The following is a 21,749-nucleotide window of genomic DNA, read 5'->3' on the forward strand; positions in this document are numbered from 1 at the left end:
TTGTCAGTCCGCCCCTGTTTGCAATACATGGTTTCCTGCATTCTGGACCTCTGTGTGTTTAATACCGCTGCACCTAACAGGCTGAATGTTTTACATGGCGGAATCTTTGGACCACCTTGCAAGTATTATCTTAGTTTGGACATATTTGTCACCTATGACACATGTGTCCAGTCTGTATATTGTATTTTGGAAGCTGAATATTCCTCCTCTGGGTTTGATACCCCCAAATCATGGACAATTTTTACACATTCCTTTCTGTGCCTTTTGGAGTCCTCTCACAGGCTGAAGAAAGGGTGGGAGGAGATTGTGTGGAGTGGCCGATCATCATTTGTGCACTGCCAGTCTGTTTAGTTTGAAAGACGGATCTATCAACCATTATTTTGTATAGGAATGCTTATATTTCAGTCCCGAAAAAAGCAGGCAACACATCGAAACGCGTAGACTGAATTGGATATAGATTAAAGGCCTTCTTTGATGTTATATTTGTTTTGCCCACCTTTGTAAATTGAATTATCCTACTCTTGTTTGAAGGGTGTGGACCTTTTATTATATTTTGTACAATAAATATGCAAAGTTTTAATTGATATGGTTAGTGTTACTTTTTGATATTGGATACTCCCAGGGGTGCACATTTAAAGTCCCATATATTTCAATTGGTATTTTCACTAGGAATGGTGCACCTTAGGGATATTTTCTTATTTTTATTGATCCCACATATATATCATTACTAGTGCTGGGCTTTCCTATTAGAAGGCCCACCATTATTGCAGGCTGTTACATGCAAGCACCATGTGTTCATTTTTTTGTAACCTAATAAAAGAAGATGCAAAACTTCACTATATTAACCACAGATGTCATACCTTGACATGATAATTTATAGAAATCATAAAGCCTCTTATTCCCATGAAACCATCTGCTTTGGTGCCTTGCTGTAGCCTTTATCTGCATGGGGCTCAATGGGTCTGAGCACGTCATACCTTGCTGCTTTGGCACCTGCCGTTGATTCAGAGCTACCATGTGTTCTTATGATGTCTCATCTCCCTCGTTGTAAGACCTCAATGCTCTCAGCAGGTTGCATCTGGTAATTAGGAGGGGGTGATGTTGACGGATGACAATGCATCAGGAATATTACTTTAAAGTACTGTATGTCCAATAACTGAATATGACTTTTCATTATACAAGGCTATTTAGATTAACATTTTCCAGGAGGGCAATCAAGGGGTTACCAGGTGCCTAACAAGCGTAATGTGCAGGGGCAGACTGACAACTCATGGGGCCCCCGAGCAATAGGGGATCATGAGGCCCCTGTGTCCTTGCTCAAACTCAAAAAAGCCTATGAAAAAGGTACCAGGGGCATCTCATGGGGCCCCCTACTGACCCCGGGCCCTCGGGCAGTGCCCGAGCGGGGGCAGACTGACCATTTGGAAACTTGGGCACTGCCCGAGGGCCCGGGGTCAGTAGGGGGCCCCATGAGATGCCCCTGGTACCTTTTTCATAGGCTTTTTTGAGTTTGAGCAAGGACACAGGGGCCCCATGATCCCCTATTGCCCGGGGGCCCCATGAGTTGTCAGTCCGCCCCTGTGCCCGAGTTTCCAAATGGTCAGTCCGCCCCTGGTAATGTGTGCTGATTTTACTCGCCAATCTGTCTGCTTTTTCTCCCTGAACTCAGAGATGAGTTCAGGGGGAAGAAGCAGTCAGATCGCTCTGCGTACGGAATCCCTTGTGTTTGTAAACACTGTGCTGTGACTGGCTACAGCTGGTCGGCAGATACAGTATATAATTAAACTCATTGGCTGAAACCTGCTAACAGACTCGTGACGTGGCCAATCACAGCACAGATCGGCAGGGGGCGCACGCATACATTCCGGAGAACCCAGAAACAGGTGGCAACGTAAAGGCATGTTGCCTAGCCTGTAGCTGCTGACCACCTGCAGTAAACGTACTGTGAGCTGGCGGCGTAATATGCAGGAGCAGACTGACAACTCATGGGGCCCCCGGGCAATAGGGGATCATGGGGCCCTTGTGGTGTCCTTGCCCAAACTCAAAAAAGCCTATGAAAAAGGTACCAGGGGCATCTCATGGGGCCCCCTACTGACCCCGTGCCCTCAGGCAGTGCCCGAGTTTCCAAATGATCAGTCCGCCCCTGGTAATGTGTGCTGATTTTACTCGCCAATCTGTCTGCTTTTTCTCCCTGAACTCAGAGATGAGTTCAGGGAGAAGAAGCAGTGAGATCGCTCTGCGTACGGAATCCCTTGTGTTTGTAAACACTGTGCTGTGACTGGCTACAGCCGGTCGGCAGATATATAATTAAACTCATTGGCTGAAACCTGCTAACAGACTCGTGACGTGGCCAATCACAGCACAGATCTGCAGGGGGCGCACGCATGCATCCCGGAGAACCCGGAAACAGGTGGCAACGTAAAGGCATGTTGCCTATCCTGTAGCTGCTGACCACCTGCAGTAAAAGTACTGTGAGCTGGCGGCAAGTGGGGTGGTCAGTTTGGCTATTAGAAGAAGAAGAATTTTGAAGCAACTCTTTTTGTATTCTTTATGTATTGTTGTGATACCTCACGATTTTTTAAAAATTCCATATTAATAAAAATATTTAAAAAAACTATTGTAAATGAGATAGATCCCATCATGAAGTGTTTTTTTTTTTTTTTTTTGTTAAGTTTCCTTGCAAAAATAAGAACCTCTTGTAGTAATAAAAACCTGACAAGCGCTAACCCTTCATCAAAAACGGCAGTGAATGCGGCAGGAATATATAGTACCTCTGACAACTGGATATCATTTTTCTCATTGCTTTCTTCTTCTCTTCTAGTTTCGGCACAGACTCTGAAAGCCAGTCTGGACAGCATGGATAGCCAGATAAAACGGCTGGAAGGCGACATCAAAAACTTTCCCAAGACGGATAATCCAAACGATAAGTTTGTACAGAAAATGACGATATCCTTTTTTTTTTTTTTTTAGGTCATTCTCATTTACAATCAACACTAGTTAAATATTTACACAGCATGAAATTAACAAGTTGTTGCCTATCTGTGTTTTCACACAAGTTAGTGTGTGTAGCGTCACTTGAGATATGCAAAAGCAGTTTTGTAATGCAATGAAGCCGTCTGTCCCTTTCCAAAAACTTGCCATTGACTACACATAACAATCAGCACTTAGTTCTAGGTGCAAGTCCGCCCCCACCCCCCCCCAAAAAAAAATGCACTCTTAATGGAGCCAAGAATTTAGCTGGTGTTTCAAATCTAAGGGAATGTAGCCTTCATTGGTGACTTGTTCATATTTTGTTGATGTAGTAAAATGATGGCGCCAAAGTCTTACATGGATATATTTAGATGCTGTTAATATATTTGATAAAAATGTACAGGTGGTATCTCAATGGAGCGTCTAGGTCAGGGGTGTCCCTTCAGGTGTTGAGGAACTGCAAGTCTCATGAGGCCTTGCAAGTCTCTGACAGCCACAGGCAAGACTCCCAGAGGCATGATGGGACTTGTAGTACTTCAACAGCTGGAGGGCCATAGTTTAGACACCCCTTGTCTAGGTGATAAGTAGGATTCTCCTGTGAACCTAATATTTAATCGTGAAGATTGAAGCACCACATCAAACGTTTTGGCCCTTCAGGTGTTGAGGAACTGCAAGTCCCATGAGGCCTTGCAAGTCTCTGACAGCCACAGGCAAGACTCCCAGAGGCAGAGGCATGATGGGACTTGTAGTACTTCAACAGCTGGAGGGCCATAGTTTGGACACCCCTATTCTAGGTGATAAGTAGGATTCTCCTGTTAACCAAGGAACTGGGGTAGTCTCATTGGACTGTAAACCTAATATTTAACTGTGAAGATTGAAGCACCACACCAAACGTTTTGGCCCTTCAGGTGTTGAGGAACTGCAAGTCCCATGAGGCCTTGCAAGACTCTGACAGCCACAGGCAAGACTCCCAGAGGCATGATGGGACTTGTAGTACTTCAACAGCTGGAGGGCCATAGTTTGGACACCCCTGGTCTAGGTGATAAGTAGGATTCTCCTGTGAACCAAGGAACTGGGGTAGTCTCATTGGGCTGTAAACCTAATATTTAACCGTGAAGATTGAAGCACCACACCAAACGTTTTGGCCCTTCAGGTGTTGATGAACTGCAAGTCCCATGAGGCCTTGCAAGACTCTGACAGCCACAGGCAAGACTCCCAGAGGCATGATGGGACTTGTAGTACTTCAACAGCTGGAGGGCCATAGTTTGGACACCCCTGGTCTAGGTGATAAGTAGGATTCTCCTGTGAACCAAGGAACTGGGGTAGTCTCATTGGGCTGTAAACCTAATATTTAACCGTGAAGATTGAAGCACCACACCAAAAGTTTTGATAGAGTCCAAAAATGAGGTTTTATTCCAAATGTTTTCCAAACTCAGCTGCCAGACACAGCTGAGTGCTTACAACTTAGAGTTTAAGTCAAATTGAATCTTCCAATGAAAACTGTATATCTATTTTTTTTTTTAATCAGACTTTATTTAGAAAAAAACATTTTTCCATTTACATTAGAACGCAGAAACAAGCCACCACACAGGGCAGGGGAAATACAAAGGTAGGAGCCTCCATACCAATTAGAAGGGGAAGAGAATTTCAAAGCATCAAGTACCTTAGACAGGTGCATTTTCGGGATCAAAAAGAGCAAGATGGGTAATGCACACTCACTGACCACTTTATAGGGTACACTTGTTCAATTGCTTGGTAACACAAATTGCTAATCAGCCAATCACATGGCAGAAACTCAATGCATTTAGGCGTCTAGACCTGGTGAAGACGACTTGCTGAAGTTCAAACTGAGCATCAGAATGGGGGAAAAAAGGGTATTTAAGTGACTTTGAACACGGCATGGTTGTTGGTGCCTGATGGGCTGGTCTGAGTATTTCAAAAACTGCTGATCTACTGGGATTTTCACATACAATCATCTCAGAGATTTGTCCAAAAAAGTGAAAATATCCATTGAGCGGCAGTTGTGTGGATTTAAATGACTTCTTGAGGTCAGAGGTCAGAGGAGAATGGGCAGTCTGGTTCTAGATGATAGAAAGGAAACAGTAACTCAACCACTCGTTATGAGCCAGGTATGCAGAATACCATCTCTGAATGCACAATACATCCAACCTTGAAACAGGAGCAGCAGACCACACCGGGTGCCTCTCCTGTCAGCTAAGAACAGGAAACGGAGGCTACAATTCACACAGGTTCACCAAAGTAGACAATAGAAGATTGGAAAAACGTTGCCTGGTCTGATGTCTTGATTTCCGCAGTAACATTCAGATGGTAGGGTCAAAATTTTGCATAAACAACATGAAAGTATGGATTCATCCTGCCTTGTATTAACAGTTCAGGTTGGTGATTGTCTTGTAATGGTGTGGGTATATTTTCTTGGCACACTTTGGGCCCCTTAGTACTGATTGAGTATGATTTAAATGCCACAGCCTACCTAAGTATTGTTGCTGACCATGTCCATCCCTTTATGTCCCCATCTTCTGATGGCTCCTTCCAGCAGATTAATGCACCATGTCACAAAGCTCAAATCATCTCAAACTGGATTCTTGAACATGACTATGAGTTCACTGTACTCCAGTGGTCTCCACAGTCACCATATCTTAGTCCAATAGAACTGGGTGGAACGGGGATTCGCATCATGGATATACAGCCGACAAATCTGCAGTGACTACGTGACACTATCATGTCAATATAGGCCAAAATCTCCGAGGGATGTTTTCAACCCCTTGTTGAATCTATGCCACCAAGAATGAAGGCAGTTCTGAAGTCAAAAGGGGGTCCAACCCGGTACTAGCAAGGTGTACCCAATAAAGTGGCCAGTGAGTGTATATCTAGTACTCTGAAAATATGGTAAAAGGAGACCTAGGAAAGAGTAAGGTACATGTATTCAATCCAATAAGACCATATGGCATCAAATTTTCTCACAGAATTCCTAAGAAGGTATGTGTGTCTTTCATAGGAGATGCATTTATTAAGTTCCGTTATCCATAGACAGGGTAGGTGGCAAGCTGAAGTCCATTTAAGTGCCATCAGCCTCCGTGGAACAAAGAAGGATCGAAAAACAATGACCACTAATTTAGGATCCATGAGGGATGAATCAACACAGCCTAGCAGGCCCGTGAAGGGTTCAGTCTGTAGGCTAATCCCCTATAAGCCATTTAACGTATCAATGACATTGGCCCAATACCTCCTTAACATGGGGCAGTGCCATAAGAGATCGATAAGGGAGTCTGAGGGTTGTCCACACCTATTGCAGCAGGTTTTGTTTTTATAACATCAATAGTATGTAGAAATTTGGGGGCTCTGTACACCTTCTGTTGGATAAATATCTTTGTCAATCTCTGAGATGAAGAAAGGGAGACTTCTTGAAGGGACCTCAAGACATTCTCCCAGGTATAACCTCAGATTAGAGCCTACTGTATGTCCCTCTCCTGCGGTGTCTTACAGACTAGAGAGAATTTTGTAAGAAAATGGTCCACTAGTGTAAGATACGTAATCTGAATTTACAACTTTTGTAGAGGATGGTCAGACAATATTGGTAAATATGTGCAAATTTGGCAATTGTACGTGAGACTTTAAAGAATCGTTACCGTGTAGATGTGCCAAGGTGTGAGCTCCAACCCTCTCCCATCTCTGAAAGCCTTGGAGTCTAGAAATTTCCAGAAAAAGATCATTGTCCTCTATAGGAGTATATTTAGCAAAGGGGATACTGTATAAGTTAAACCCAGATGAAGGGGGCTATGTGTGGTTTCTGAAACACGTTGGATGTAGCACCTCTTGTACGTCAGAAGAAAACCTTGTTTTGTTCATATTTGGGACTAGATAAATTAAGTAGCCATTTATTGACATAAGAGTGGTCCTAGGAGAGGGAAGAGAGTTAGCCCCCATCCATACTTGAGCATGAACCATTTTCAGGTGATTTTGAAACGTTTATAAATGTGAACACACATTTTGGAAGCATTTTTCCAGCTTAAGGCATTTTTTTGTTTCAATCAATGGAAAGCAGTATCATCTGTGACTTCATATATCATCATCATCTTTGTATTTGCTTGCTGGTGTTTCTGTGTGGTGTTGGGGTGTCTTGTCCTATCAGAGCTATTGAGCCATGTCCATTGTGCCTATTTCTTCTCAGACCCCCTGCCGCTTGCCACAGTTTTTGTATTGGGCATTACTGGGGTTGTCAACATTTCTGGGAGCCTCACAAGGCTGATAAACACCACATCCAGCATGGACACTCCTAATTTTTTTTTTCACAGCTGTTTGTAGTTAGGTTGAGGTTGGGCCCCCTAGGTGGCCCACTTAAGAGTTTGGCTCTTTTGAATCCTTCCAGAAAAGAGAGTGGGTTCACTTCCTTCCTGGCAGGATCCCCATAAATATGGTAGGAAGAGTCTAGTGTGAAGAGCTGACCATGATGAACCCTGACCATGGGAAGGGTTGCCTTGTGGATGATGGTCTCCTAAAGGACTGTGCTTTATCCTGGGTTGCCCCTGGAGGGGGTTCTTCTTAGCTTGGCCTGCCTGTGCATCACCTGCCTCAGACAGACTCCCAACAGTGAATCCGTAAAAGACTTGTTGCTGGACTGCGTTGGGGGTCTGAGACCTGAATTGTTGTGATGAGTTGCATCTTCAGTAAAGAAAGAGTTATCTACATGAGACCTCTCTGCAGAGTTATTCAGGTATTGCAATAGACATGGTGACAGTATGAATCACCGGTGATGTCACCTGATTGCCAATCCCTGGGAAAGTTGGACCAGTGTCTTGATATCCCTGGGAGAGAGGTAGTACAGCCATGCAACTAGGAGGGTGGGTAGAGGATGTGGTCTCCAGCCCCCACCCTCACATCGAGAGAGTGAGAGCTACAGGGTAAAATCTGGTATGCAAGGAAGGTCACTGTGTCTAATTATTTGGGGTGCTCAGGCTGCATGCTATGGCCGCGCAAGAGATAGACCGTCACCCACCAACAAGTTAGGTATAAAATTGTGTGAAAAATGTGCTAAGAGGCCTATGTTTTACATTTTCTGGAGCTCCAAATGAATTCTATTGGGCTCATGCAAATGGAAGATGATACTCAGGTGTGATTGGGCACTATTAAATTTAGTGGAAAGCTACAAGTGTTGCAGTGCAAACACCCAACAAATTGCTGACCTCCTGTTAGATGTATTTCGAGAGTACCAGGCGATATCAAAAAGTTTGAAGACTAGTTTTGTAACATGTCAACAGATGGCAGCACAGGGCTGCAGGCACAGTCACAGGGAGCACCAACTTTCATAAGTCACCACCTCGTATGTAAACTCAACATTTCCTATTCCTGATATGTGCCTGCTGTACCATGTACTGTACTTGTATGAAAAAGTATTGCTCTGCATTGCTTCCTTTGTGTGATATCCCTGGCGATCCTGCAAGTCCCTCTGCTTTCCTATTAAAAACTGACTACACAAAGCAGGAGAGCACAGCATGGTCAGTTCTCTAGCTGTGCTGCGAACTCAGCTTGCTCTCCTTCAATGATCAGACTTGTCCCGGCCAGGGGCGGACTAACCATTAGAACATTCGGGCACTGCCTGAGGGCCTATTGTCAGTAGGGGGCCCCATGAAATGCCCCTGCTACCTTTTTATAGGCTTTTTTGGGTGTGCTTTGAGTGTGGTCAAGTACACAGGGGCCCCATGATCCCCATGATCCCCTATTGCCCGGGGGCCCCATGAGCTGTCAGTCCTCCCCTGGTCTCGACACACACGCCACTGCACAGCAATTCACTAGGAAGATTAGTGTACTGCCATTTCTTCTCCCCCAGCTCTTATGCAGCTGAGAACAGAGAGTATGTGATCACTTAAAAGAAAAGGGAAAAAAATATATTTTTTTAATATCTACACACAAATGTTTTGCCTTTTATTTCTAGTTTACACTTTATACTTTAACCCACTTCTGGTGAGCCCAGAATGTCAATGACACAACTCCTAGGTGATCCTGGATGCTGCCAAAACAAATGTAGCACCCAGGTGTAGGCAGCCCAGGTGTAATAGTCAGAGGGGTCAAATTTTGGTCAGGGCAGAGAGGCTCTGAAGACCAGCTCTCTGGAACTTCCTCCTGCTCTAGAATTTTGGAGAAGATTCTAGAAGCAGTGGGAGGGAGTGAGGAATGGCTTGTCTGCACCCTCAATGGACCCAGGCCAATCTCCAACAAGAGGATTGATATTTATTACAGGTACTTATATAGCGCTGTCAATTTTACATATATATTGTATATTCACATCAGTCCCTAACCCTCAAGGGGCGTACAATCTAAAGTCCCTAACTCACATTCTTACACATACTAGGGACAATTTAGAGAGGATTAAATTCACCTACCAGCATGTCTTTGGAATGTGGGAGGAAACCGGAGTACCCAGAGAAATCCCATGCAGACACAAGGAGAGCATACAAACTCCAAGCAGGTGGTGTCGTGGCTGGGATTCAAACCAACGACCCTAGTAATGCCAGGCGCAAGAGCTAACCATTTAGCCACTGTGCTGCCTGGCCTGACAGGTATGGGGCCAGGACAGCCCTTAAGGGTGAAAGAGCCTGCTCATTGGCAAGAGAATTTGGGTTCATGTACACTGCAGCTGATAAAGTCATGTTTAGGAGCTGTTCTGCGTTTTTTTTTCAGCAGCCCCTGAACTCTCCCTAATGTTTTCCTATGTGTCCATTTACACATCTTCGTTTACAGTCATTTACAGCCATTTGAGTTTACAGTTGTTTTTTTGAAAACAGAAAACTTGCGTTCAGCAGTCAATTTTATCCGCGTTTCAAATGCAAAACGCTTGTAAATGCGGCAAATCGCGTTTATAAGTGTTTGCGTCTAAAAAATAGTTTTAACTCTTCCAGTTCCCAATGCTGTCCAGAGCCTTTTTTCATCATGAAAAATGCATTCAAAGTGTTTTCAAGGTGCTCAGATGGACAAAACACTGAACACAGGATGTTCCTACCAAGCTTGTCACACATTGTAATGACCAATTCACACCTCAGACCTCTCCCACCCTTGGAAACAAAAGATATGTTAATGAGCAGCTCACACCCAATTGTCTCAGCACATACTGCTGTCTCTGCTTCTGCTCTCTGTATTTCTCTGAAACAGTCTGAAATAGTTAATAATTTACCACTTTTCGGTGCATTCTGGGCATTGGGGGGTTCTCCTGTGCTTATCTTTAAAAAACGCTTTTAAAGGCAAACACACATAAATGCGTTATGCAAACGCAGCTAAACAGATGTTTTTTAACCTACGTTTTCCAGCAGCCAGTTTTCATCATTCAGAAGTGTCCCATGTACATGGGGCCTTAGGGTGGAAGATGGACAGGTAAGAGGCTAGAGACAGGGGTGGACTGACAACTCATGGGGCCCCCAGGCAATAGGAGATCATGGAGCCCCTGTGTCCTTGCCCAAACTCAAAAAAGCCTATGAAACCAGGGGCATCTCATGAGGCCCCCTACTGACCCCGGGCCCTCGGGCAGTGCCCGAGTTTCCAAATGGTCAGTCTGCCCCTGGCTGGAGAGCAGGAAGCCTGGGAGGGGCCCAGATGGGCAGGGGCTCACCTACAACCAGGGATGGACTGACAACTCATGGGGCCCCCGGGCAATAGGGGACCATGGGGCCCCTGTGTCCTTGCCCACACTCAAACCACACCCAAATAGCCTATGAAAAAGGTACCAGGGGCATCTCATGGGGCCTCCTGACCTCGGGCCCTCGGGCAGTGCACAAGTTCCCAAATGGTCAGTCTGCCCCTGCCTACAACCATAGGAGTTGGAAAGGAGGAAAGATCAGGACCTCATCAGCCCCCCCCGAGCGAGGACCACCTATGTAGCAGGGAAAGAGCAGCCCAGCAGAAGGCTTGAGAGCAGAGGATTAACCCTTTAGGTCCCACAGTGACTATAACAAGCATGCCTTACTGCATCTACAGACTGCTTGTACTGTTGTGGGCAGGGGCGGACTGACCATTTGGAAACTCTGGCACTGCCCGAGGGCCCGGGGTCAGTATGGGGCCCCATGAGATGCCCCTGGTACCTTTTTCATAGGCTTTTTTGAGTGCGGGCAAGGACACAGGGACCCCATGATCCCCTATTGCCCGGGGGCCCCATGAGTTGTCAGTCCGCCCCTGGTTGTGGGTTTAGTAACACTTTAAGTCATGTATTTTCTTCCATTGCATTACTCATGGTGTGAAATCTCCTCTCTGTATCTTGGCCGAGGTCTGAGCTGAGTATAAATCAGGTTGAGTAGGCCGCGCAGAATCCTTTGTTTATACCAACAACGGCAAAAAAAAAAAAAGGCATTTCAACTTTTTTTTTTTCCTTCCCTTCCTCTTGCTGTTTTGCGGGCCTCTGGCGGTTATGATCTGCTTGGGAGCATTTAAATACGTCTTGTAGACTGCTTTGCTGTGTCATAAGAAGTCAGATACTAGAGAAGCAGAACTATTCGCGCTCCGACTTACGCGCTGAATCTCTGCCTTCCTTCCGCCGTACGTGATCTTGACAAATGGCCACTTTCCCGCGCCGCCTTCCTCGCACTAAGCGTGAGAGCACACGGCCTTATTTTATGCCGAAAAATGTCTCCCAAGATGAAGTGGGAGCTCCGGTCCGAACACTTTCCTCGTTCGGGGTAATATATTATTTTTTTTTTTCCATAACTATTTCTTTGTTTTCTGTGGAATGCTGTTTCTTATTTTTGCTGGGCTCTGTTTTGATTCAACATTTCTCCTGTTTCCGATTTTTGTTTTTTTTTCTCGAGGTCCTTCTGGTACTTTTTTGCCTCCCCCTCCCAATCAACATGCTGAATATTTTCTTGTATTTTATTTTATTTTTTAATACAACCTTTCCATTTTCATTACATAACTTATTTTAGAGCCAGTGACATCAACACTGGGCCTCTGTGCTTTTCTATGCAATGCAGGCAGATCATAGCTGGGAAACGTGTAAATATCAAAATGCCTGGAAGGCCGTGTGTGGAAGTGTGAGCCTGTTTAGGCAAACTGTACTTGCATGCAGACCAGCCTAGATAATGCCCACAAATAATGCTGAGCCTTCATGATTGAAAAAACTGAAATCCAATGGAAGGGGCGGGCCAGGGACAGACAGGCTGGAGAGGAAAGGGCTAGATGATGCTGGATGATCTGCTGCAGCTACAAAATTTCCTTCTGTTCTTCCTACCTCTTTTCACCTGTTTCCTTGATAGGTGAAGGTAGAGCTTCACGATGCGAGTTGGACCTATGGAGACTCTGATGTAATGAGGACACTGATGGGGCTGTGATGTAAGGGGGACTATGATGTAATGGTTACTCAGATAGGGGCCCTAAAGGGGACTCAGATGGGAGTTGTGATGTAGACGGGACTCTGATGGGTACTCTAATATAAGGGGGACTCTAATGGGGCCATTTATGTAAGGGGGACTTTCATGGAGGATCTGATGTAAGGAGGACTCTGATGGGAGTTGTGATGTAAGCGGGACTCTGATGGGTACTTTAGTGTAACTCTAATGGGGGATTTTATGTAAGGGGGACTCTTCTTTGCTCTTCTTTCTTTTCTCTTCCTTCCTTCCTCTTCCTTCTTTTCTCTTCCCTCTTTCCCCTTCCTTCTTTTCTCTTCCTTCTTTTCTCTTCCTGCTTTCCTCTTCCTGCTTTCCTCTTCCTGCTTTCCTCTTCCTGCTTTCCTCTTCCTTCTTTCCTCTTCCCTCTTTCCTCTTCCCTCTTTCCTCTTCCTTCTTTCCTCTTCCTTCTTTCCTCTTCCAACTTTCCTCTTCCTTCTTTCCTCTTCCTTCTTTCCTCTTCCAACTTTCCTCTTCCTTCTTTCCTCTTCCAACTTTCCTCTTCCTTCTTTCCTCTTCCTTCCTTCCTCTTCCCTCTTTCTTCTTCCATCTTCCCTCCTTTCTTCTTTCTTCTTTTCAATTCTTTCTTTCCTCTTTCTTCTTCTTCTTTTTTCTTCTTCTTTTCTCTTCCTTCCTGCCTCTTCTTTCTTTCATCATCCTTCTTTCCTATTCCTTCTTCCTTCTTTTCTCTTCCTTCTTTCCTCTTCCTTTTTTCCACTTTCTACTTCTTTTTTCCTTTTTTTCCTTCTTCCTTCCTTTTTCTTCTTCCTTCCTTTTTCTTCTTTCTTTACTCTTCCTTCTTTCCACTTTCTTCTTCCTTTCTCCTTCCTTCTTTTCTCTCCTTTCTTTCCTCTTCCTTCTTTCCACTTTCTTCTTCTATATTTTCTCTTTTCTTTCTCTTCTTTCTCTTCTTTCTCTTCTTTCTCTCTCTTCTTTCTCCCTTCCCTCATCTCAGTAAACTTTCTGTAGCCTTCTGTGGATGTCGGACAGCCTGCACTCCTCCTTCATCAAGAACCTAATGTTGGCACATTGCTTTTGCTTGGAATTCATTATTTACCTGCATTGAATAAGAAGAAGAGGAGGAGTTACTCTACCAACACGTGACATTTGTAAGTGAATAATAAAGTTATGTCCATGTTTTGATTACGATCGGCACAGCCTACGTGTATAAAGCGATGGACACAGTTTAGTGAATTGACCCCAAATGTGGTTACAGAGCTCCTTCTGGGTTCTTGTTTTGACTCCTTAAAGTTTCTGATAATCCTCTGGCCCAAAAACCACAAACTGGTGGCCACTCAGTTCCTGGGTCCAGAAGTGAGAACAGCCAGTTCTGTGCTAACCGCTCTTGCTAAGTATCAGGTACCTGGTGATGGAGGCCAATAGAGAGAGGGCTGCCCTTGCGGCTAAGTTCCGGACTCCCCTGAGAGTGGGACAGCGGGAGTCAGGCCCAAAGTTGCACAGGTCACCTGTAGGAGTGCTGGTTGGTGGTCCACTCAGAAGCACATCTGGTGCATGGGGATAGGTCTGCAGACAGGAGGCACCTGTGCGTGGTATGTAAGCTCTTCCGGGATTTGGATATTTACTGGATAGTCGGTTCAAGCCAAGGTCAGGTACCGGGTGGGAATCAGAGCGTCGTAGTCAGATGGGATAGCCGAGGTCATTCACGGAGGAGAGAGAGAGTATCCGTAAGCCAAGCCGAGGTCAGATCAGGGGTAATCAGAGTAGACAGGTCCAGGAGCAAGCCGAGTCGGTAACAGGAAATCACAAGTCAGAATCAAAGGAAACAGGAACAAGGCACGGGGAGCTAGAGAGCATCCAGCAACCAGAGGAAGTGATGAGCCTCCTTATAAAGGCCGTCTGGCACCACACTGAGGCTGATGTGTCCTTCTGCGGCCATGTAGAGTACTGGCAGTACGGCCAGATCTTCCAGAACACCTGCCATGGACAGGACCCTGACACTAAGTAACTCTCGCCGATAAAGAACAGTGCAATTTACACGGACTTAGAAGTTATTTTTCTCCATATTAAAAAATGTACAGAACTGCACCATTTTCCTTTTTTTTTTTTTTTCCCTCGCTAGAAATCTCTTTAGGAACGTCCTTAAACTTCTTTTATTTTCAAAAATGAGCCTAAATTAGATTTTTTTGACTGACAAGCAGTACAGTGTGACATTTTTCCATTTTTCTCCATTGTAATGCAAATTTTAAGTTTTCTAAACCACAAGAAAGGCTTTTTTCGCTCGCTTTGAATTACCAGATTGCCTTCATGTCTGGGGGACTTTGATGCTTTTCGGAAACTGTGCCGCGATCTATCGGCGGCGAGGGCAGGCATTATGGCGGGCACCGACGTATAAAATGTGTAGGACGAGCAAACCAACCATGCATTATTCATCGCTTGTGTATCACTTAATCAAAAAAAAGATAAATTAATTGCCCGGCCATCATCGTTTTCTATCGTCTGATAATTGCATTTCTATGGAAATGCTCAGCGGCCAGCTTGCTCCATTCGCCGTGGCTGCAGGGAATGAGGTCGCTGCGTTTTTTGCAGGTTTTGCTCATTTGAACTCCGCGCACATACGTGTTTGTTGTATGGATGCGCCGTGAGATTTACACGTTGTGGCATTTCATGGACTGTTTCTGAATGCAGGAAGGGTGTCTGGGGAAGCAGAGGGGGCTGCAGGTGTCAAACCATTAATCATTCCCTGTAGGGTAAACTCAAGCCCGTGTTCCAGCCTCTATACACACACGCCACATACACAGGCACCTGGCCCGAGTGACGAGCGTTTCGCAAGATCACATTGGCATGATAAAGTCGTCCGCTAAGGGCCAAAGTCAACACGGTGATATATATTCAGCCTGGAAGGGAATAAATCTGCTAAATAAATTAAACCTTAACCGTGAAAAAAAAAACAAAAAAAAAACGTTTTACCTTCTTTATAGGACGCCGCAAATTTCTTGTTAAAGTGGACCTGTCATCTGCGGCAGCCATGTCTCTGGAAGCTGGAATTCGAGATTTTACTCCATGGCTAGGACGGGTACGCTTTAATATTTAATAACGGACACGAGAGAGAACATACAATAATAATGGATTAAGTAATTAATAAATAATAAAATATAATATAAATAATAAATAATATAATAATAATAATAATAATAATAATAATAATATATAATATATATAATAATAATATAAATAAAAATAATATAAATTAATAATTAGTAATTAGACTTGAATAAATAAATAAATAAAGTCAAATCAAAATCCAAAAATAGAGTCCAAAATACTTGAAACAAATCCAAAAGGCTTGGATCCTCAAAAGAGTCGATGGTGGATTCCAGATATTCTTCATATACCTCAAACAGAATAAAACCTGAACATAGCGTGTTATCTTAAGATCTCATAAACGTGCCACACGTGTTACATGCAAAAACTTGAGTGCCACAACAATTGTGAACAACAAAATAAATCAAAATAAATCAATATAAATCCACTGCAAACAATAAAGTAAGAGTCCATAATTACCCTACGCTAAATAAAACCAGCATAGAATCCATAGTAGGAGTGGAACTTCATCCAGGTGACGTCACCTTCTCTGAATACTTCCCACAGAATTCATAAACAGACCAGGGGTCAGTATTTGAATCAAATAAGACACAATTTTATTGTAGCAACTTAAATAAAAGAAAGATGAAATCAGCATCCCTACTGAGAGGAATGCATACCGCATCAACACTCGGCGGTAGCTCCAATGCAATGGACGTTCACATCTGAAGGAGAGTCCTAACCAGTTCAATACCGGGCAATTTTACCCCCTTCCTGCCCAGGCCAGTTTTCAGGTTTCAGCGCTCTCACACTTTGAATGACAATTGCGCGGTCATACAACACTGTACCCAAACTAAAATGTTATCATTTTCTTCACACAACTAGAACTTTCTTTTGGTGGTATTTAATCACTGCTGGGGTTTTTATTTTTTGCTAAATTAACAAAAAAAAAGACCAAATTTTGAAAAAAACACACATTTTTCTTTGTTTCTGTTATAAAAGTTTGCAAATAAATAATTGTTCTTCATAAATTTAGGCCGAGATGTATTCTGCTACATGTCTTTGGTGAAAATAACCCAAATTAGGATGTATTATTAAGTTTGTAGGAAAGTTATGGAGTTCACAAACTATGGTATAGATCGGAAAATTGATCAATCCTGAAGTACTGACGGCCAATCTAATTTCTTGAGGTCCAAGAATGTCAGAACAGTACAGATATCCCCCAAATGTCAGGACGGTACAGATATCCCCCAAATGTCAGGACGGTACAGATATCCCCCAAATGTCAGGACGGTACAGATATCCCCCCAAATGTCAGAACGGTACAGATATCCCCCCAAATGTCAGAACAGTACAGATATCCCCCAAATGTCAGGACAGTACAGATATCCCCCAAATGTCAGGACAGTACAGATATCCCCCAAATGTCAGGACAGATATCCCCCTAAATGTCAGGACAGGACAGATATCCCCCTAAATGTCAGGACAGGACAGATATCCCCCAAATGTCAGAACGGTACAGATATCCCCCAAATGTCAGGACGGTACAGCTATCCCCCAAATGTCAGGACGGTACAGATATCCCCCAAATGTCAGGACGGTACAGATATCCCCCAAATGTCAGGACGGTACAGATATCCCCCAAATGTCAGAACAGTACAGATATCCCCCAAATGTCAGGATAGTACAGATATCCCCCCAAATGTCAGAACAGTACAGATATCCCCCAAATGTCAGAACAGTACAGATATCCCCCAAATGTCAGGACAGTACAGATATCCCCCAAATGTCAGGACAGTACAGATATCCCCCAAATGTCAGAACAGTACAGATATCCCCCAAATGACCCCTTTTTGCAGAGTAGACAGTCCGACGTACTTCATAAGAGGAATGGCGAGTTTTTTTAAGTTGTATTTTTTTTGTCATAATTTTTCGGAAAATGAAAAAATTAAAGAAATTAGTTTCACTATTTATTTTTACATATTGTCACCAGTGCAGTACAGCGTCGTCATATAACTGGCATGGCGGTGATCAGGGACACTGACTGGTGACAGTATGAAAAAAAAAATATATATTTTTTTTTTTAATTATTTTTTATTTTTTATTAATTTTTTTTTCTTTTTTTTAAGATTTTTTTTCATATTTCACTATGACCAAAGTAGTACAATGTTATCATAGTAACATTGTACAACTTTGGGGAAGTGATCAGTATTTTTTTTTTTTACACAATTTGCTTATAGCAAAGAATTACTTTGCTATAAGCAAGCATTTACCTGAATGACATCGATTCATTCAGGGTTTTTTTTTTTTGTGCTTAGCTGTGATTTGGCCACAGCTAATCACATGACATGTGCATGACCATTCACAGCTAGACACTAGTATACAATGGATGGCATGAATGAAGCCATCCATTGTATACAACTGTCATGTGACCTGCTGTGACTGGTCACAGTGGTTCTCGTGGTGGTTTTCCACCCAGTCTTATGGTTACATGTGTGTCCGGTTTTCCATATCTTAAGATGGCCGCTGCCGGCGTTCTGCCCTTTTGTTAGCCGGTATTTAAAGTCTATGAGTACATACGTCCATATCCCTGTTGAAAAAGTCCGGATGTGACGAAACGCGTCCGAGGCACGTGACATAGTGACGCACTGACGTTTCCGGAAGTGCTTCAGTGGCCATTTTGGGTTCTGTTCCTATCCCCGGGACTTCCATCTACCACCATTGGAGGTGGTTTAACCATTTGCCGCCCACCCTATGGCTGAATGGCGGCCGGCAAATGTCATCAGCGTTCCAGGTGGATGCCATATTATTATTATACAGGATTTATATAGCGCCAACAGTTTGCTCAGCGCTTTACAATATAATGGGAGACAGTACAGTAACAATACAGTTCAATACAAGAGGGGTAGGAGGGCCCTGATCCTGGGAACTTACAATCTAAGAGAATTTATTTCAGAACATTATTATACAAGATTTATATAGCGCCAACAGTTTACGCAGCGTTGCTATTTTGATAAACAGGTCTTGGCTTAGTTAAAACCAGTTTTTTTTCTTGACTTTTTTTTTTTTTTAATTTTGACTTATTTTTTTATTTTTTATTTTTTCCTTTTTTTTGTATTTATTTTTATTTTATTTTTTATAATGTATTTAATTCATTTAATTTATTTAAAAGCATGTGCTCCAATTTTCTATAAACCTGGTTAGTTAAATCCTATTTTTCTATTTCTTTTTATTTATTTATGTATTTAATGAATTTAATTCAAAGCACGTGCTGCAATTTTTTATCAACAGGTACTAGTTTAGTGAAATTCTATTTTTTCTTTCTGTGTTTTTTTTTTTAAATTGTATTATTTATTTATTTATTTATTTTTTCATAATGTATTTAATTAATTAATGTTATTTCAAAGCATATGCTACAGTTTTGATAAACAGGTCCTGGCATAGTGAAATCCTATTTTTCTTTATTTATTGTAATGTATTTAATGAATTTAATTCAAACCATGTGCTGCAATTCGTATAAACAGGTCCTAGTTTAGTCAAATCTTATTTTTTCTTTCTTTTTTTTTAATTTGTATTTTTTGTTTATTTTTATGATGTATTTAAAAGCATGCGCTGCAATTTCGATAAACAGGTCCTGGTTTTGTAAAATCCTATTTTTTTTTTTCTTTCTTTCTTTTTTTTTTCTTTATTTTTATTTATTGTAATGAATGTAATTCAAAACATGTGCTGCAATTTGGATAAACAGGTCCAGGCTTAGTAAAATCCTTTTTTCTTTCTTTTTTTTTTCTTTTTTTAATTGTTGTTTTTCTTTTTTTTTTCATGTATTTCTTTTTATTTAATGCTTTTGTGGTGCATTTAATTAATTGAATCTATCTCAAAGCATGTGCTGCTATTTTGATAAAAAAAATACAACGATAATATGTGGGTTAAATGTTACTGACACAAGCGGAATATTTTATTTCTGTTTAATTTTTCAAAATAGAATTCTAATTTATCAGCACGCAGGTTGCTCCATAATTGACATTTCATGTTGTAGTTTAGTAGTGGAGCATTTATTCCATTTTCTATACCATAGCCTGTTTTATTACCGCACAATGGTAAAAAAAAAAAAAATACTGGAGTCCTGCGTGAGGACATTGTAAAGCAGCAGTGCCATATTCACGTGAATGCAGCCTCTGTCTAACTAATGTGCCCTGCAGAGCGTCCTACCCACTTGTACCAGAGCCAGTTGGCTCCCGACCTCCCGAACGCATCCAGCCAGTTCTTCATTTTTAACGGTGGTGGGAGATTTAAAGGCTAAAATTGGCCGGAGATACTCAGTGACACATTTCGGGGTATTGAAATGGAAACTGCGGCCAGATGAAGTCTGTAAATCTCCCCGGCTAATAGGAAAAGCAACATCCAGCGCTTTTCTTTGAGCGATGGTCAGCCAAACTGCGGCGTTCTACCTTTTGTGCGCGATTGTCTCATGTTCTTTGTTAAGGATTTACCTGCCGACTTCCAAAAATGGAGTCGGCCATCTTCCCCGGGAATTCCAATCTTCGAAATACTTTTTCATGGACCTATTTAATGCTGAACTCCGCAATCAGAAAATATTATTTAAATTAATTCATTGTGTGTATTCCTTTTGGATATAAGGAGCCCTGGAGGGAGCAAGGAGGAACCTTGAAGGAACCCTAGGGTTCCATTCATCGTGTGTATTCCTCTTGGATATAAGGAGCCTTGTAGGTACCTTGGAGGAATCTTGGAGGATCCCTGGGGTTCCATTCATTGTGTGTATTCCTCTTGGATATGAGGAACCTTGGAAGAACCAAGGCAGAACCTTGGAAGATCTCTAGGGTTCCATTCATCGTGTGTATTCCTCTTGGAAATAAGGAGCCTTGGAGGAACCAAGGAAGAACCTTGGAGGAACCAAGGAGGAACCTTGGAGGAACCCTAGGGTTCCATTAATTGTGTGTATTCCTCTTGGATATAAGGAGCCTTGTAGGTGCCTTGGAGGAATCTTGGAGGATCCCTGGGGTTCCATTCATTGTGTGTATTCCTCTTGGATATGAGGAACCTTGGAAGAACCATGGAAGATCTCTAGGGTTCCATTTATCGTGTGTATTCCTCTTGGAAATAAGGAGCCTTGGAGGAACCAAGGAAGAACCCTAGGGTTCCATTAATTGTGTGTATTCCTCTTGGATATAAGGAGCCTTGGAAGAACCAAGGAGGAACCTTGGAGGATCCCTAGGGTTCCATTCATCGTGTGTATTCCTCTTAGATATAAGGAGCCTTGGAGGAACCAAGGAGGAACCCTAGGGTTCCATTCATCGTGTGTATTCCTCTTGGATATAAGGAGCCTTGGAGGGACCCTAGGGTTCTATTCATCGTGTGTATTCCTCTTGGATATAAGGAGCCTTGGAGGAACCAAGGAGGAACCTTTGAAGAATCAAGGAGGAACCAAGGATGATCCCTAGGTTTCCATTCATCGAGTGTATTCCTCTTGGATATAAGGAGCCTTGTAGGAACCAAGGTGGAACCTTGGAGGAACCAAGGAGGAACCTTAGAAGAACCATGAGGAACCTTGGAGGATCCCTAGGGTTCCATTCATTGTGTGTATTCCTCTTGGATATAAGGAGCCTTGGAGGAACCAAGGAGGAACCTTGGAGGATCCCTAGGGTTCCATTCATCGTGTGTATTTCTCTTGGATATAAGGAGCCTTGGAGGAACCAAGGAGGAACCTTTGAAGAATCAAGGAGGAACCCTAGGGTTCCATTAATTGTGTGTATTCCTCTTGGATATAAGGAGCCTTAGAGGAACCAAGGAAGAACCTTGGAGTAACCTTGGAGAAACCAAGCAGGAACCTTGAAGGAACCCTAGGGTTCCATGGAGCCCTGGTTGGGAATACAGTAGATGCTGTAAATTTCCTGCTGGAGGACAACAGGGCTGTTTTAACCCTTTCGCTGCCAGAGCCGTTTTTGCCTTTTAGACACACACATTTAAAAAAATGATTTCAGGCCTGAAGATTATACAAACTCCCTCAGCAGACACCATTGAGGATAAAATAGTGGTAGTTCCAATTTTTTTGTGTCGCCGGATATCAACGCAAAGGTCTTAGAAATGCAAATTTCAGTAAATAAACACACTAAAGTGAATTTTAGGGCAAACAAATGCAATAAATGACTGATATTCTGGTAAAATATAGAAGATGAGGTTGCACCGAGTAAATAGATACCCAACATGCCGAACCTTGAATTTGTGTGCGCCTATGATACTGCAACAAACTTCGGTAACCTATATTTTCTATAGACAGCGCTTCAAAATCCCCTGTAAGTCATCGGTTCAGTGTTGTGGAGGAGGTCTGGTGTTGGAATT

At 42.9% G+C, this 21,749-nt stretch overlaps 1 protein-coding gene across 1 annotated transcript in view; it reads left to right on the forward strand.

Moving 5' to 3' along the window:
• The window catches only part of LOC149440951 (protein diaphanous homolog 2-like), a gene marked incomplete at its 5' end in the record, with an annotated part of 377,750 nt that extends 374,780 nt beyond the window's left edge, over positions 1-2,970 (forward strand). The window contains one exon of the mRNA XM_089657938.1: positions 2,822-2,970. Coding sequence (XP_089514064.1) covers positions 2,822-2,970 — 149 coding nt within the window. The remainder of the gene's footprint in view (positions 1-2,821) is intronic.
• Positions 2,971-21,749: the final 18,779 nt, after the last annotated feature.

This window comes from Staurois parvus, unplaced genomic scaffold (assembly GCF_062004578.1).
Source record: "Staurois parvus isolate SC_StPar_1 unplaced genomic scaffold, SC_StPar_1.0 ptg001044l, whole genome shotgun sequence".
NCBI classification, from domain to species: domain Eukaryota; kingdom Metazoa; phylum Chordata; class Amphibia; order Anura; family Ranidae; genus Staurois; species Staurois parvus.